The 13653-nt window shown below is 32.4% G+C and overlaps 1 protein-coding gene across 1 annotated transcript; it reads right to left on the bottom strand.

Moving 5' to 3' along the window:
- Positions 1–3189: 3189 nt before the first annotated feature.
- LOC139529746 (uncharacterized) lies at positions 3190–6438 on the bottom strand. The gene is made up of 2 exons (XM_071325620.1): positions 6345–6438; positions 3190–5417 (listed from the first exon to the last, which is right to left on the bottom strand). The coding sequence occupies exon 2, from the start codon at positions 5415–5417 to the stop codon at positions 3513–3515; it is 1905 nt and encodes a 634-aa protein (XP_071181721.1). The 5' UTR covers positions 6345–6438; the 3' UTR covers positions 3190–3512.
- Positions 6439–13653: the final 7215 nt, after the last annotated feature.

The following is a 13653-nucleotide window of genomic DNA, read 5'->3' as shown; positions in this document are numbered from 1 at the left end:
GGCTGTTGTTTTATCAATTGAATTGTGTCACATATCTCAAGTCAGAGCCTTCTACCTACAGCTTACTACACAGTATGGGTATTTTTCATTGTTGAAGGTGGCAAGGTTGCCTACAATTGCATACATTTACCTCATTTGAGACTTTTGTGGATAGTGTGTACTCATTTAAAAAAAATGCATTCTATTTAAAAAAAAAAAGAGATGATGTAAGTTTGAAATTATGATAACTACCCATTAGAGTGTCAATGCGGACGTTAAAACAACTATAGGTCATCGTATGACCTTAAAAAAGGAGGAAAAACATGATTTAGTCAGCTGACATGGAAAGTGTTAAACATTAAAAACAAAGCTAAGGACATAATTGATACAATACAATTTGCTAAAAAAAAACCAAACCAAACAACATAAAACATAAACCAACGATCAATATTGAATTAAAAGAGGGGCGAAAGATACCAGAGGGACAGTCACAGCCCATAGTTCGAAAATGTTCTGACAATGACATGGCTAAAAAAGAAAAAAAAACAGCCAAATAATAGTACACAAGACACACCATAGAAAACTTAAGACTAATCAACACGAGCCCCACCAAACAATTGGAGTGATACTCATCTTAACATTGGACTATTATGTTCTGTTAGTTTCCGTACGTCCTAGTTTGTGACGGCAGTGCTACCGCACAACATAAAAAACATAAAAATCAGTCTCATATAAAACTAGATTTTATCCACAATATTCTATTTTACATAAGAAAAAGTCAGAAATATGACAGTTGTTTTACATTCGTTTGACGTGTTTTGAGCTTTTGATTTTCCATTTGAGTTACGGACTTTCAGTTTTGATTTTTTTTTCTGAGTTCGATATTACACAGAACTTGTGCAATGCTTAAATATAGGTAAACAGTAACAGCAAGATGTAGGATCGGCTTTTCTGATAGTAAAATTGTGAATGGGAATGGTGAATGTGTGAAAGAGACAACCCGACCAAAGGACTGAAATATATATTTAGTTGTGACTTGATTTATCAAAAAAAAAAAAAAAAATCAATGTTACAATATATAAACAATTATTAAAGATTATAAACCATGTTATTGATTAAACACCGGAGGGTATCATCGTCAAAGTTATTTTGGAAGCCACTGTGACCCGGAGAAATACCATAATTTTATAGTCCTAGGTCTATTGGAGACGGTATCAAGTCCGTAAGCGCCAACACACTTTCGCACCCTACACTTTCGCACCTCGCAAGTTCGCACCCTACACGTTCAAACCCAATTTAAAATCAAATTCCAGTTGAATAATAAAAAATCATGATTGTTATTTCAAATTGCTTTGATATAAATACTGCATGTATTTAGCTTGGTATGAGTAAAACATTGAAAATTTTAAAAGAAAAACACAAAAGATAATTGTTTTTTAACAGCTTGGCCCCTTTGATCTGAAACAATTCAACAAAAACTGATAATACACTACCCAAAAATGATTAAAATTTAATCAACACAAAAAAAAAAAACGTTGTCAGAATCTCACTTTATTTTGAAACAATGAAATAAAATTTTAGAAATAAACTAATCAAAACATTTCATTTATTCAGAGACATATATACACATGTGTATATATGTCTCTGATTTATTCAACCCAAAAAATACACTATCCAAAACATGATTGAGATTTATTCAACACAGACAAAACGTTGTCTCACTTAATTTTGAGACAATGACAACAAATATACTTATAGGAATGTTGGATACAACTCCTCATCGATTTTATTTAATGTCTTTCTTTCTATTTTTTTCAAACTACATTGATATTTTCTAAGAGTATCGTTCGTTCCTAAAAAAGGGAGTGCAATAATTTAGATAAGTTTGAAGTAACAAACAAATCTTCAGATGAAAAAATCCAAACAAATTTCATTTCATATGATGATTTTGAAACATTTTTGATTTTTGGTCTTTATAATTTAATTAAATAAACTAAGTCAGGAGCCTGTAATTCAGTGGTTGTCGTTTGTTTATGTGTTACATATTTGTTTTTCGTTCTCAGTTTTTTTTTACATAAATAAGGCCGTTAGTTTTCTCGTTTGAATTGTTTTACATTGTCTTATCGGGGCCTTTTATAGCTGACTATGCGGAATGGGCTTTGCTCATTGTTGAAGGCCGTTCGGTGACCTATAGTTGTTAATGTCTGTGTCATTTTGGTCTTTTGTGGAGAGTTGTCTCATTGGCAATAATACCACATCTTCTTTTTGATATAATCATAGATACCAGGATCAAAATTTTATATTTACGCCAGACGCGCGTTCGTCTTACAAAGTGTCATTAGTGACGCTCGAATCAAAAAATGTTTAAAAGCCCAAATAAAGAACAAAGTTGAAGAGCATTAGTAAGACATATATTGAGATCTAGTATCTTTTAAAACAGGTCGTTTTAAAAGAAAACGAAGTTCGTCGTCATGTTCTTAATCTTGTAATTGTTTGTCTGAATTTATTGTAAATATGTTTTTTGTTTCTTATGTGGTGTATAACCCCAAATTTGAGATCCATACAACGAGATGGGTCGGATTGTATCGTATTAGATGTTTAATACAGTACATTTACTAGGTTATGGGCTTTCCACTGAAAAAGGTCTTCCTTAATTTGAAAATAGCTTTCATTCCTTTGTGATAAAGTTCTTTTGTTTGCTTTTTGGATGCTGCCTATTCCTTAGAATGCGTAGTTCTGTACACATGATAAAATGTTGTTTCCTATGCATAGTATAATATTTTTCTGTCGTCCAGTGATTTGTAAAATACAATAACTTTGGTTTCTCTAATTCGTCGTCAATTTATCCCTTTCTGCACCCATTGTATAAAAAAATTTAATCAACGTGTGGTTCGTTTGATCTCAGTACTTCATTGGTTAAAATCCGATTATGACGTCGAATTTTCTCGCTCTCCTCTGAAATTCCTATTGTGACGGCATGAAAACAATGCGCCCATACCTGATGACGTCACATAGAAAGAACACATCTTTTTGCAGATCATTCGAAAAGAAGGAATAAGTTTGCCTGCATAATGTTAGAAAATCATTAGAGAAACAGATTCCACCACCAAATCTCGTGTGATACGATACTTATCCACTCTTGACAGTTAAATTTTAAATATCTAAAACGCGCAGACAAGCCTCGCGTTTTAAATTTGCAAATTTAACTGTCTCGAGTGGATAAATATCATATTACACTCGATGCAGTGGTTCGAATCTATATCTATCGATCTTGTTGGTGTTAACTTGGTGTAATTTTACAATAGACTGTAAATTCAAATAATTTATTTACACAATTTTGAAGTCTGATTTAGATCAAAAATATACATGTATAAAAAGTGTTTGTGCATGTGTGTGTTAGATATATATTGCGTGATAATTATGTACTGTTAGATTGTGCAAATGTTCCACAATGGGCAATAACCGAGACCGTTGAATGCCTTTTAAACGATATATATTTCTCTCTTTACTATTTTTTTCCGTACCTAATATATTTAATCAGAATCACTGCACAACTGACTAGCCATTGTACCCGATATCTTTTCCTCACTTTCTAGAAATGTGATAAATCGCTTAACGTCTGTCGATCGTTGACTACAATACATGTACTTTGCAAGTGTTTGCATTTCGTCTCTTGCTATTTTAGTAAGCATCTTTTTAATGATCGGCTTGCCAGGGTTATCAGTTTTGAATATTTCTTTGAGTTGTGTTTGGTCTAGAGAATCTATGATCGTATCCTCTAATTCTCCTGATTTCCAAATGAAAATTTGATTTTCTGCTAATTTGTTCGAAAATTTCATAAAGCCTTTTTGGTCTTCTAAAAAATAATCGATAGATTTATTCCCAAATAGTTTGTAGTCGCCAAGAACGCCATCCATTGTGTATATTTTATCTATTTTGTTATCCTTCAGCTTTATATATTTGTCACGATCAAAAACCCATTTTGCAGACAAACCTATTTTTTCACAAAAATTACTGACTGGATTATCGAATGTTTTAGAACCAAGGACTACCATTTGATAGGTAAGGATACTTTGTTTTACACAGCGATCTAAATCTGCAGACTTGATAATATAGTCAAATAAACCTTCAAGAAGAATCTTGTCTGCTGTCCCTTCCATACAAAGTACTTTAGCTGCAAAAATTAGTTTCTTTAGATTGTCAACATCCGTTATGTGCCTGTTTAGATCATGGATTGCATGAATTCCACAGGAAACTTTATCTGAGTTTTGTCCGGTTTTATTTCGAAAGAATACGTGTGTTTTCTCTGCCGTGATACTGTTTATCAGGAATGGGTTGTGAGATATTACAATTACTACTTTGTCACTACTTTCGCTTCGAAAGATATCCCGCATCCTTTCAACCATCTGCGGATGCATGCATCGGTCAGGTTCCTCTAGGCAAATTGTGTTGAAATTCTTATGTGCCATAATAAGTGAGAACTGTTTAGCCTCGATGATACCCGCTGGTGTTTTAAGAAGATGAAATTTAGAAGATTTTCTCTCTTTTACAAATATATGGCTCCGATTTTGCGTTGACTCAAATTTATATTCAGATGGATGGGTCAGAAAATTGAATATGCTCTCTGCTTTATCATGATCAACCTCTACAGAAGTCAGTAGCTCGTTTATAATTTCGGCTCTTTTACACGCCTCAATATAATTGTCATCCTTACAGGCAATTTTCGTACTCTTAGTCCATTGCAAAGGACCAATTGCTCGCATAGCCATTGTAGCAACATAAGTTTTTTCTAAATCTTTTAGAAACTGCATATGTTCCCAATTATCCTCGAATTTCTTAGCAGTTATACCCTCGTCTGTGCAATATAGTTGTATTTCCTCGTCTGTTATAGAACCCAATCCCTCACTGAACTCCAAAACGCGTTTGATAAAGTTTTTTTCAAAATAAGTTTGTTCGTCTAATGTTGAAGTAGATGAAAGTTTGGTTAGAAGTTCTGTTAGCCTTTGAGATATTTCAGCACTAAGGGTCACATGACTCATTTTTTCAAGATCGTCATTTTCACCAATTTTATAAGAGATAATATTAATCAATGACGATGGCGATATGCGCCGTTGGAGGCATATGAATTTGAAAAATCTTTTATCTGTTGTACATGTCTTCACCACTCCCGAATATATGCTAGATATGTTCTTGAAGATTCTTTTTTTTGTAGATAGTGGTATATCAAATTTACAAAAAGCATAAGCATTTTCACTATCGTCATATGATGATGATATCGTAGAGTTGATATTGGTTGACATGCATCTTCTGAGTGTTTCAAATGTACTTGTCTTTCCTGTAGAATTAGCACCAATGAAAAAGTATGAACCATTCTCGAAGGTCAAGCATTGAAAATCCTCGAAGTGGATAAAATTCTTGAATACCATTTGCCGTAACATCTACAAAATTATGATATATATACATAGGCAGTACATTCCTAATTTTCGTCGGCTTTGGAATAAAAAAAGTATGATAACAAACATATCAAACTTCAAGTAAAAGCTACTTCATCAAATAAGAAAACCAAAATATTAAACACAATAAACGAAGGGAAACAACTGTCATATTTCTGACTCTGTGCAGGCATTCTCTAATATGTAGAAAATGGTGGATTAAAACGTGTTTGATAGCTAGTTAAAACACTCAGGTGTAAGACAGTCAATTAGAATTCCATTGAATTGACAACTATGTGTGAGCAAAACAAATAACAATATGGCAGAACTTGGGGTACAGCAGTCATCATTGTGTTATAAAAACCCATAAAAACATTTCAACATAGAAAACCGAAATAGCATAAAGACACCCAATAGACAATTGAAAAGAGAAGGTATTGTTAGAAACTGAAGTGATTGGAAAATATATACTAGTATGATATATTATCAATATAATTTTTTTGCGTTGTGCTGTCATTGGGTGACTTATGTTGAAGTTATGGTACTTGCACACAGACAATTGCCTGATGTTCGTGTACTTTTTCATACATCAAACATTGTCACATTTTTTCTTTATACAACTATGAAAACATAACAAGGATTTTATACAATTTTCACAAATGACTTTTTTCACTATATGTTATTAAAACAAGAAAAATGTAGGGGTACCGGTAAATTTTTTATTGACACAAGAGGATACCGAATATCCGACACGAAGTTAAAAAAACAAAAGTATCGAATACTTAAATTAGGATCACACAGGTATGGTATAAATGTAAATTATTCATGCACTTTTGCAACTAAGAATTGAAATTAATACAAACGAATGAGAAAACTAGAAACAGAAGCGAATAAAACAAATCTTTATATTAAACATAAGCATAAATTGCATACCTTGCAACTGTAAATGATCTTTTTAGTAATACATTCAAACGCACCATAGCGACAAGATATACAATGGATTTCAATAATTAAGAAATGATATGCAGTTAAAGATTGCATTATATACACAATTTAAATCACTGCGACGAGACACAATGTGTAGCTCGTATAATTATGTGCATTATTGATCTTTGTATATATTAAGTATATTTAAAGTAAATATTACCCCATTAATAAAATATAAAATGGCTTTACTGTAAAGACGTCATGAAAAAACCATGACCTTCTGCAATGCCAATTAAGATACAGATATTACAGATTGTAGAGCCACGGATGGTCATATGTTTATATGAAAATAATAGTTAGTTTTATTTTAGTTTACTGATAACAAAATCTATACTTAAACCAATAAAAGAATTATTCAAATTCAAAGATCTAAATATAATGTTGAATAGGTAACTTTTTAGAATAAATTTATTTAAAGTATCGATAAGGTTACCCGGATCGGTAAGCATCTTCTCTGTAAAAAATAGGATTTTTTACGTTTAACAGGGACAGGTTGCATTTCTGTAAATATTGACAATGCAATTTCCCATAGGAACTCCTTTTACGGCTAAAACTGTAACACTTTTACTATGAAGTTTTGAAAAAAATCTTATCCTAGAAAGGTCAAAATATAAGGCTGTGCGGCATATTTTCAACGTTTATATGCCCTGAACTTTTCAGAGTTTAAACTAACACTAATTTTCTTAACTACCCCTACCTCGAATGAAGGGTTACCACAGATTTCAATGTAAACAACATGCACGTGTATATGTACCGGTTACATTCCCAAGTTATTTCTCTATGAGATGGAACACAGAGAGCATAACTGGGAACCAGTATATAAACAAAATTAATTTTCTCTGAATATTCTAAATCTCCCCAAAAGAGGCAAGGTTTGAGAAACATCTGTATTTAAAAATTGCAACCTACAACCAAACTTCAAAAAATTATATTTATGGTAGAATTTAGTTAAGATTTTTAAAGCAATGTGTGATCAATGTGAACACGGCCATAGAAAAAGATTTTAGTGGTGTGTCAAACTGTTAAAATATAAACATTAATATATAAGATAAGCCAGAGTAATTTTCACAAAATATGCATATTTGAGACTTGCAATAAGAAAACTAAACAGTCTAAAATTCAATTTTCATTCAACATACCAAAATTTGTCACCATAAAGAAAATGTAAATAAAAAAGCTAATAAAATCTACCAGTTCTTAAATATATCAAAAGACTAAAGCAAAACAATTTTGCATTCAGCTCATTTGACAAGAACTTCAATGAGGAACTAACAGTTAAAATCAAAATGATGAAATGTATTGATTTTCCAGCGGGTTTAGTAACACTGTCTTAATTTTATTAAATCATTCAAATTTTAAAAACTGCATTCCTTAATAATGAATAAAATGTAAAAAAATATCGCTATACATTTTTACATTCATAAAGGTAAATGTTTGGATACGTTTATACGTGCATGAATGTATAATGGAGTGAAAAAATAGTGAAATTTTCTGTCGTGCACATACAAGAGTTCATTTTAAAATGTATAGACCAAAGAGCAAACGGTTTACCAAATATTAATAACCCTTACTACTATTGTTTTTCTCTTGATCTTAAACAGAATCGAAAACTAATTATTATGTTATTCTACTTGTGTTTTTGTAGATAAATATGAATTAATTATATATTAATATACTACAAGTATAACATTAAGACGAAAACAAATAGGTATTTACTGTTTGTTAATCTGAAGCAGTTTACAGTTGTCTTTTTGATATTGTTTTACATCCCCCTTTTCTATTATCAATATTGTATTTGAACGTATTTTGCTTAAAACCTTATATGATTGAAAAAAAAAATAAGCTAATGTTTGATTTGTTTGCGCAGTAAAGTGATCAAGGCTAATGTTATTATATATGTCCTTGTTACTGGTAATGCAATTTTAGGTACAATGTACATGCTGATCTGCAATTATAGATCATTTTAAGTGTTTGTTTTAAGCTGTTTAAATATTGACATATGATAAACATATACTATGCGATTATTAAAATATTTTTATGAAAGATATACCAATCAAATATCTACCAAAAACATAGTAAATAAATGAATAAAACAGGACAAAAGATAACCAAACTATTTTCGCAAAACTGCATCTATTATTGTTAGTTGAAAGTTTGCATATTCACTGATGGAGAAATGCATATTTACACAACTATATCAAAGGGCTTGTTGTTTTATTCATTAACATGCGATTTTTAATTTTCAAAACAATCATTAGTTTTTGCCTTTTTTACATTTACCTTGGTATTAACATAAAAACAAATTGATGTGGTATCACGCGAATGAGGCAAGTAACAATAATAGGTCATAGTTTAATCTTATCGAATAACTAAACCTGCACTGTATAGTAAGCTGTAGCTAGGAAAGGCTATGTGCTATCAAAAAGTGAAATAATAATAAAAAAAGGACATGATTTATACTTAAACGAGTTCTACAAAACAGTTATGACAGACAGAAAACCAACAACAACCATTGCATTAATTGTATCTTGGTACACATCGATAATGCAGTCAAATCAATAGGTCTTTACTTTAATCGACGGGACCACTTGATTATACCTTTATATAGTCTATTGTTACCAGTGACCAATACCACAAATAACAACTACGCTACTTCGTCAATTTATCTCATTATATGTCTTCTTTTTGTTGTTAACTTTATTTATAATGTTACAACTTTTTCCACCTTTATTCGGTTTTTTTTAACATGGATTGGCATATATATGTTGTGTACAAGATGTAAGTTTGTACAAATTATAATTTGTACAGGGTTTTTGTACAAGTTATAAGTTTTTTGACACCTACCTTCTTGCAACAGGTGATACAGGTTAATCTTATAAAATGTACCAGTGTAATGTTTTAAATTCAAAAAAATATTCGTCAACCTAACATTTAGTGATATTCTCCTTGTCGTCAAACTGGAAATGAGGATACTTGAATGGTTTAAATTCTAATTTTTATTATTTTCCATATACCATATTCATATCCATACAAAATCTTTGTGTGGTCTTATAATGGTTTTGTATCAATGCTTAGTATTAGACTGTATCATGAAGTTGTGAAAATATGACAGAAATATGCAAAGCAAAAGACTGTGTGCTTGGATCATCCATTTTTGTTCAGCAGGTCACAAAACACTAATAACTTGTACAAAAAATCTGTACAAATAATAATTTGTACAACATTACAACTTGTACACAACATATATATTACTTTTGCCTGAGCGATAGTGAGGGATAAAATAACACGAATATAATGCCTACCTATGTTAAAACTACAATAAAGTATAGCTTGCATCAAATATTTCGATTCTAAATAGGACAATTAAGGTACTTTCTATGTCCGATAAGTGTAAGTGTAAAAGCGTTTTCATGAACCTCCCTTTTTTGTTTGTAACGAAGCAAACGGATGGCACTGTGATTTTTTAGAGGGAGGAGTTTGAACAGCCAGCATGAACGGTTGTCGTATCTTGGTCAAATATGTCAATTTTGGAATGCAACACATAACCGTCATAATAAATTAATAAGTAACATCATGTGCACCATTTAAGAATTTGAAAGTGTTTTAAAGTTAAGGAAATATATTAAGTGCATGATAATTTGATCAACTTCATTATTCTGAAGAAGCCAATATACTCATGTGCAAACACATTGTTTTTAGAGCATGGGTTTGTTCACAAAGCGAAAGAAGCCCGTCATATTAGAATTTGTATTTATAAAAATGTAAACATTCCCTTATGAAACAGAAATTTTTGCCAAAAACTTGCAGCAGACTTGCTAGCTTGTGGCATTTAAAAAGTTTGCAGGAACACAGAAAATAGTGTTTGCAGATGTTTGCTGCAGATGTTTGCTGCTAGTTGCAATTTCCTGCAAACATTGCTGGTGTGCTGCAAGCTTGCGGCAAGTTTGCAGAAACATTCAATGTTTGCTGTAAAATTGCCAGAAAGTAAAAGCAATAACAATCAAAACCAAGGTGTACAAAGGCAAATTTTGTTCACGTAAATATCACGTGAAATTCACATGAATTTCACGTGAAATTTTTCACGTGAGATTCACCTCAAACGAGCTTATACATGAAACTCACGTGAAATTTTTCACGTGAATTTCACGTGAATATGATGTGAAATTCACGTGAATTGAGCCTTCACGTGAAATTAACGTGAATCGAGCTTCTTTTAAAAAAAATGAAATTAAAGTGAATTCAGCCTTAATCACACATATTTCACAGGATTTGAGCTAATTTAACATTCTTCTTAGTCTTGACCATGTACATACTTCCATCCTATTTCTACTTTCTTTGTTTCCAAATGTTTTTAGTCTTAAACGAAGAAAGCAATAAAATCATCACAGGTTATAAATAATATCCAGGGCACCTTAGTTCACTCCTAGAACTATTTTGGTTGTGTTGGAGTCTCAATCCTTATTTGTAAATGATTTATGGACTTTATAGGAGATGTTTGCATTGATGTATATTTCATTTCAGTTGATTTTTATTATGTATGTATGAATAAGTCATATTGTGTGGTCATCAGTTTTGATACAAACCAATCACATAATATGGAAAAGTACCTGCACAAGATGCCAATTCTTTTTAAGAAGGTTTTAAAGAAGAAAAACGGTTCACCTCGCAACATATGCATGAACCCATTTAAAGCCAGAAAGCGTTTCAGTGGTTGTATTAAATTTCATCTTAACTAAAAGAAAATATTCAAAGAATTTGATGTTGATGGCTATTCTCGATTCATAGATCGTGGCATATCTTTAAGACACCGGTCTTTTGTTGAGGACTGCATGTTAGAACCTAAATGCCTTCAGGTGTTTTTGGTTGTAGTATTCATTGCTGTCCGATTGATGTTTACCTCATATCTATTGTACTAATAAACTAAAATAGAAAGTTCACGTGAATTTCACATCAGATTCACGTGAAATTCACGTGAAAAATTTCACGTGAGTTTCATGTATAAGCTCGTTTGAGGTGAATCTCACGTGAAAAATTTCACCTGAAATTCACGTGAATTTCACGTGATATTTACGTGAACAAAATTTGCCTGTGATATGTGTAGTTCCTTCAAGTTTGCGTCCAGTTTGAAACAAACAATTGCCGCAAGCTTGCAGCAAACAATGCGGCAAGCTTGCGGCAAGACTCATTTGCATAATTTTGTTTGCAGCAAGCTTGCCGTAACCTTCATTTGCATGGTAAAATGGTTGCGTCAAGTTTGCACATAGTACCCGAAGATGGCCAAGGGATTTTTTAAAAAGGCTGTTGCAGAGAAAATACAGAGTCTGTTGTCGCAAGTTATGCCACTACAAATCTTTGGTTGCACGAATACAGTTACTGTCGATTAACTAATGAAGCAGGATATGCACGACTTCATGTTTAGTTCCCTTACAATTAGAATGAAATGTACGATGTACGACCTAGTAAATGATAATTGAGTACTTGGAGATAATTTGTATGCCAGACGCGCGTTTCGTCTCCAAAAGTCTCACCCGTTACGCTGTAGTTTTAAAAGTTTAAGGAGGCCGAATACAGTACGACGTTGAAGAGCACTGAGGACCAAACATTCCGGCTAATTGTTAGTATATCATTAGATAACGGATAAGTCTATTAGAATTATCACTAAAGAAGCATAACTCAAACATTTACAAAAAGCTAACATACTCAAAAGTGGTGACTTCAATATCGGTCACATTGTCGGCTCTGATCCAGGAAATTGAAAGCAACACCTTATAAATTTGATCTACCATTAAATGATCCAGGCCGACAAAACATAATCAGAACAAACGTAAGAAACAATGCATACACAAACACAGGTGTCTAACAACTGACAAAATAGAGAAGCAAAGCAAAAAGCTGACATAATCAACAAACAATGTAAAAGAGGGACGAAAGATACCAAAGGGACAGTCAAACTCATAAATCTAAAACAAACTGACAACGCTATGGCTAAAAATGAAAAACACAAACAGAAAAACATTAGTACACATGACACAACATAGAAAACTAAAGAATAAACAACACGAACCCCACCAAAAACTAAGGGTGATCTCAGGTGCTCCGGAAGGGTAAGCAGATCCTGCTCCACATGCGGCATCCGTCGTGTTGCTTATGTGATAACAAATCCGGTAAATAGTCTAATTCGGTAGGTCACATTCAGGAAAGGGAAGGGGATTGTAGTTACGACGTAAGGAACATATCCGATATCATTTGTGATACGGTTATTCCATAACGGTCAACCAACTCGTGATGACGTCCGTAAAATTTACGAAGGGATGATTTCAACTTCACCATTTGGAACTCTTGGTTTAATAGCTTCCTTGTGAGCAGCAACCCTCTATCAAGAAAATCATGATAGGAAATGCAAGCACGGAAATATCGTATCAATTGGGAGATATATACCCCGTATGCAGGTGCTGCTGGAATGTTGCTACTTAGAAATGGAAAATTCACAATTGGAAAGCTGAAATCATCTCTTTTGTCGTAAAGTTTTGTTTTCAACCGACCCTCATTGTCAATTTCTAGATGTAAGTCAAGATATGAGGCCGACTTAACTGTAAAAATATACAGGGGACATCATAGCTTACAAAAACAAATCGCTAAGATTTAATGAATTTAAACTAAACAGACACACCAAGAGTCAACCATATCGGTCACAAAAGAATAACGAAAGATACAAATATATAATCAAACTCAAAGTCAAAAAGAAACGGACAATGCCATTTAAAAGTTCGACACAAGAAAGAAAATAGGTATACAGTTTTTGACCTTTAATTAGTTGAACAGACTTGAAAATTTAAAATATTTCCAAGACGATAATTCATATATGTCTGCAACAGATATCATAATATAAGTAGTGTAACAGAAATGATTAACACCTTAATTAGGCACACCCTACAGGAGAAAAGACTACGCGCAATATTTAGAAACCTTTTTTCAAAATTGCCAATTAAATAAAGGCAACAGTGGTATACCATTGTTCAATAGTCATAAATCGATTAAGCGAAAACAAATCAGGGTCACAAACAAAAACTGAGAGAAACTCATCAACTATAATTGAACTGTGGCATTTCAATCAGCTATTCTAAACCTATCGAACAGTCAAACCAGCGAAACCTCCAAGTTTATATATAAACAATTTTCCGCTCCAACAATGCATGTTAATCCTTTCATTCTAACATTTTCTGTGTACGCTTATTCAATGGGATGCACTACCCAC

Source organism: Mytilus edulis, chromosome 7 (assembly GCF_963676685.1).
Source record: "Mytilus edulis chromosome 7, xbMytEdul2.2, whole genome shotgun sequence".
NCBI classification, from domain to species: Eukaryota; Metazoa; Mollusca; class Bivalvia; order Mytilida; family Mytilidae; genus Mytilus; species Mytilus edulis.
This window is presented reverse-complemented; position numbering and strand designations above follow the sequence as displayed.

Excerpts from the sequence above, each read along its gene's own strand:
- LOC139529746 (XM_071325620.1), bottom strand. The coding sequence starts at position 5,417 with ATGTTACGGCAAATGGTATTCAAGAATTTTATCCACTTCGAGGATTTT.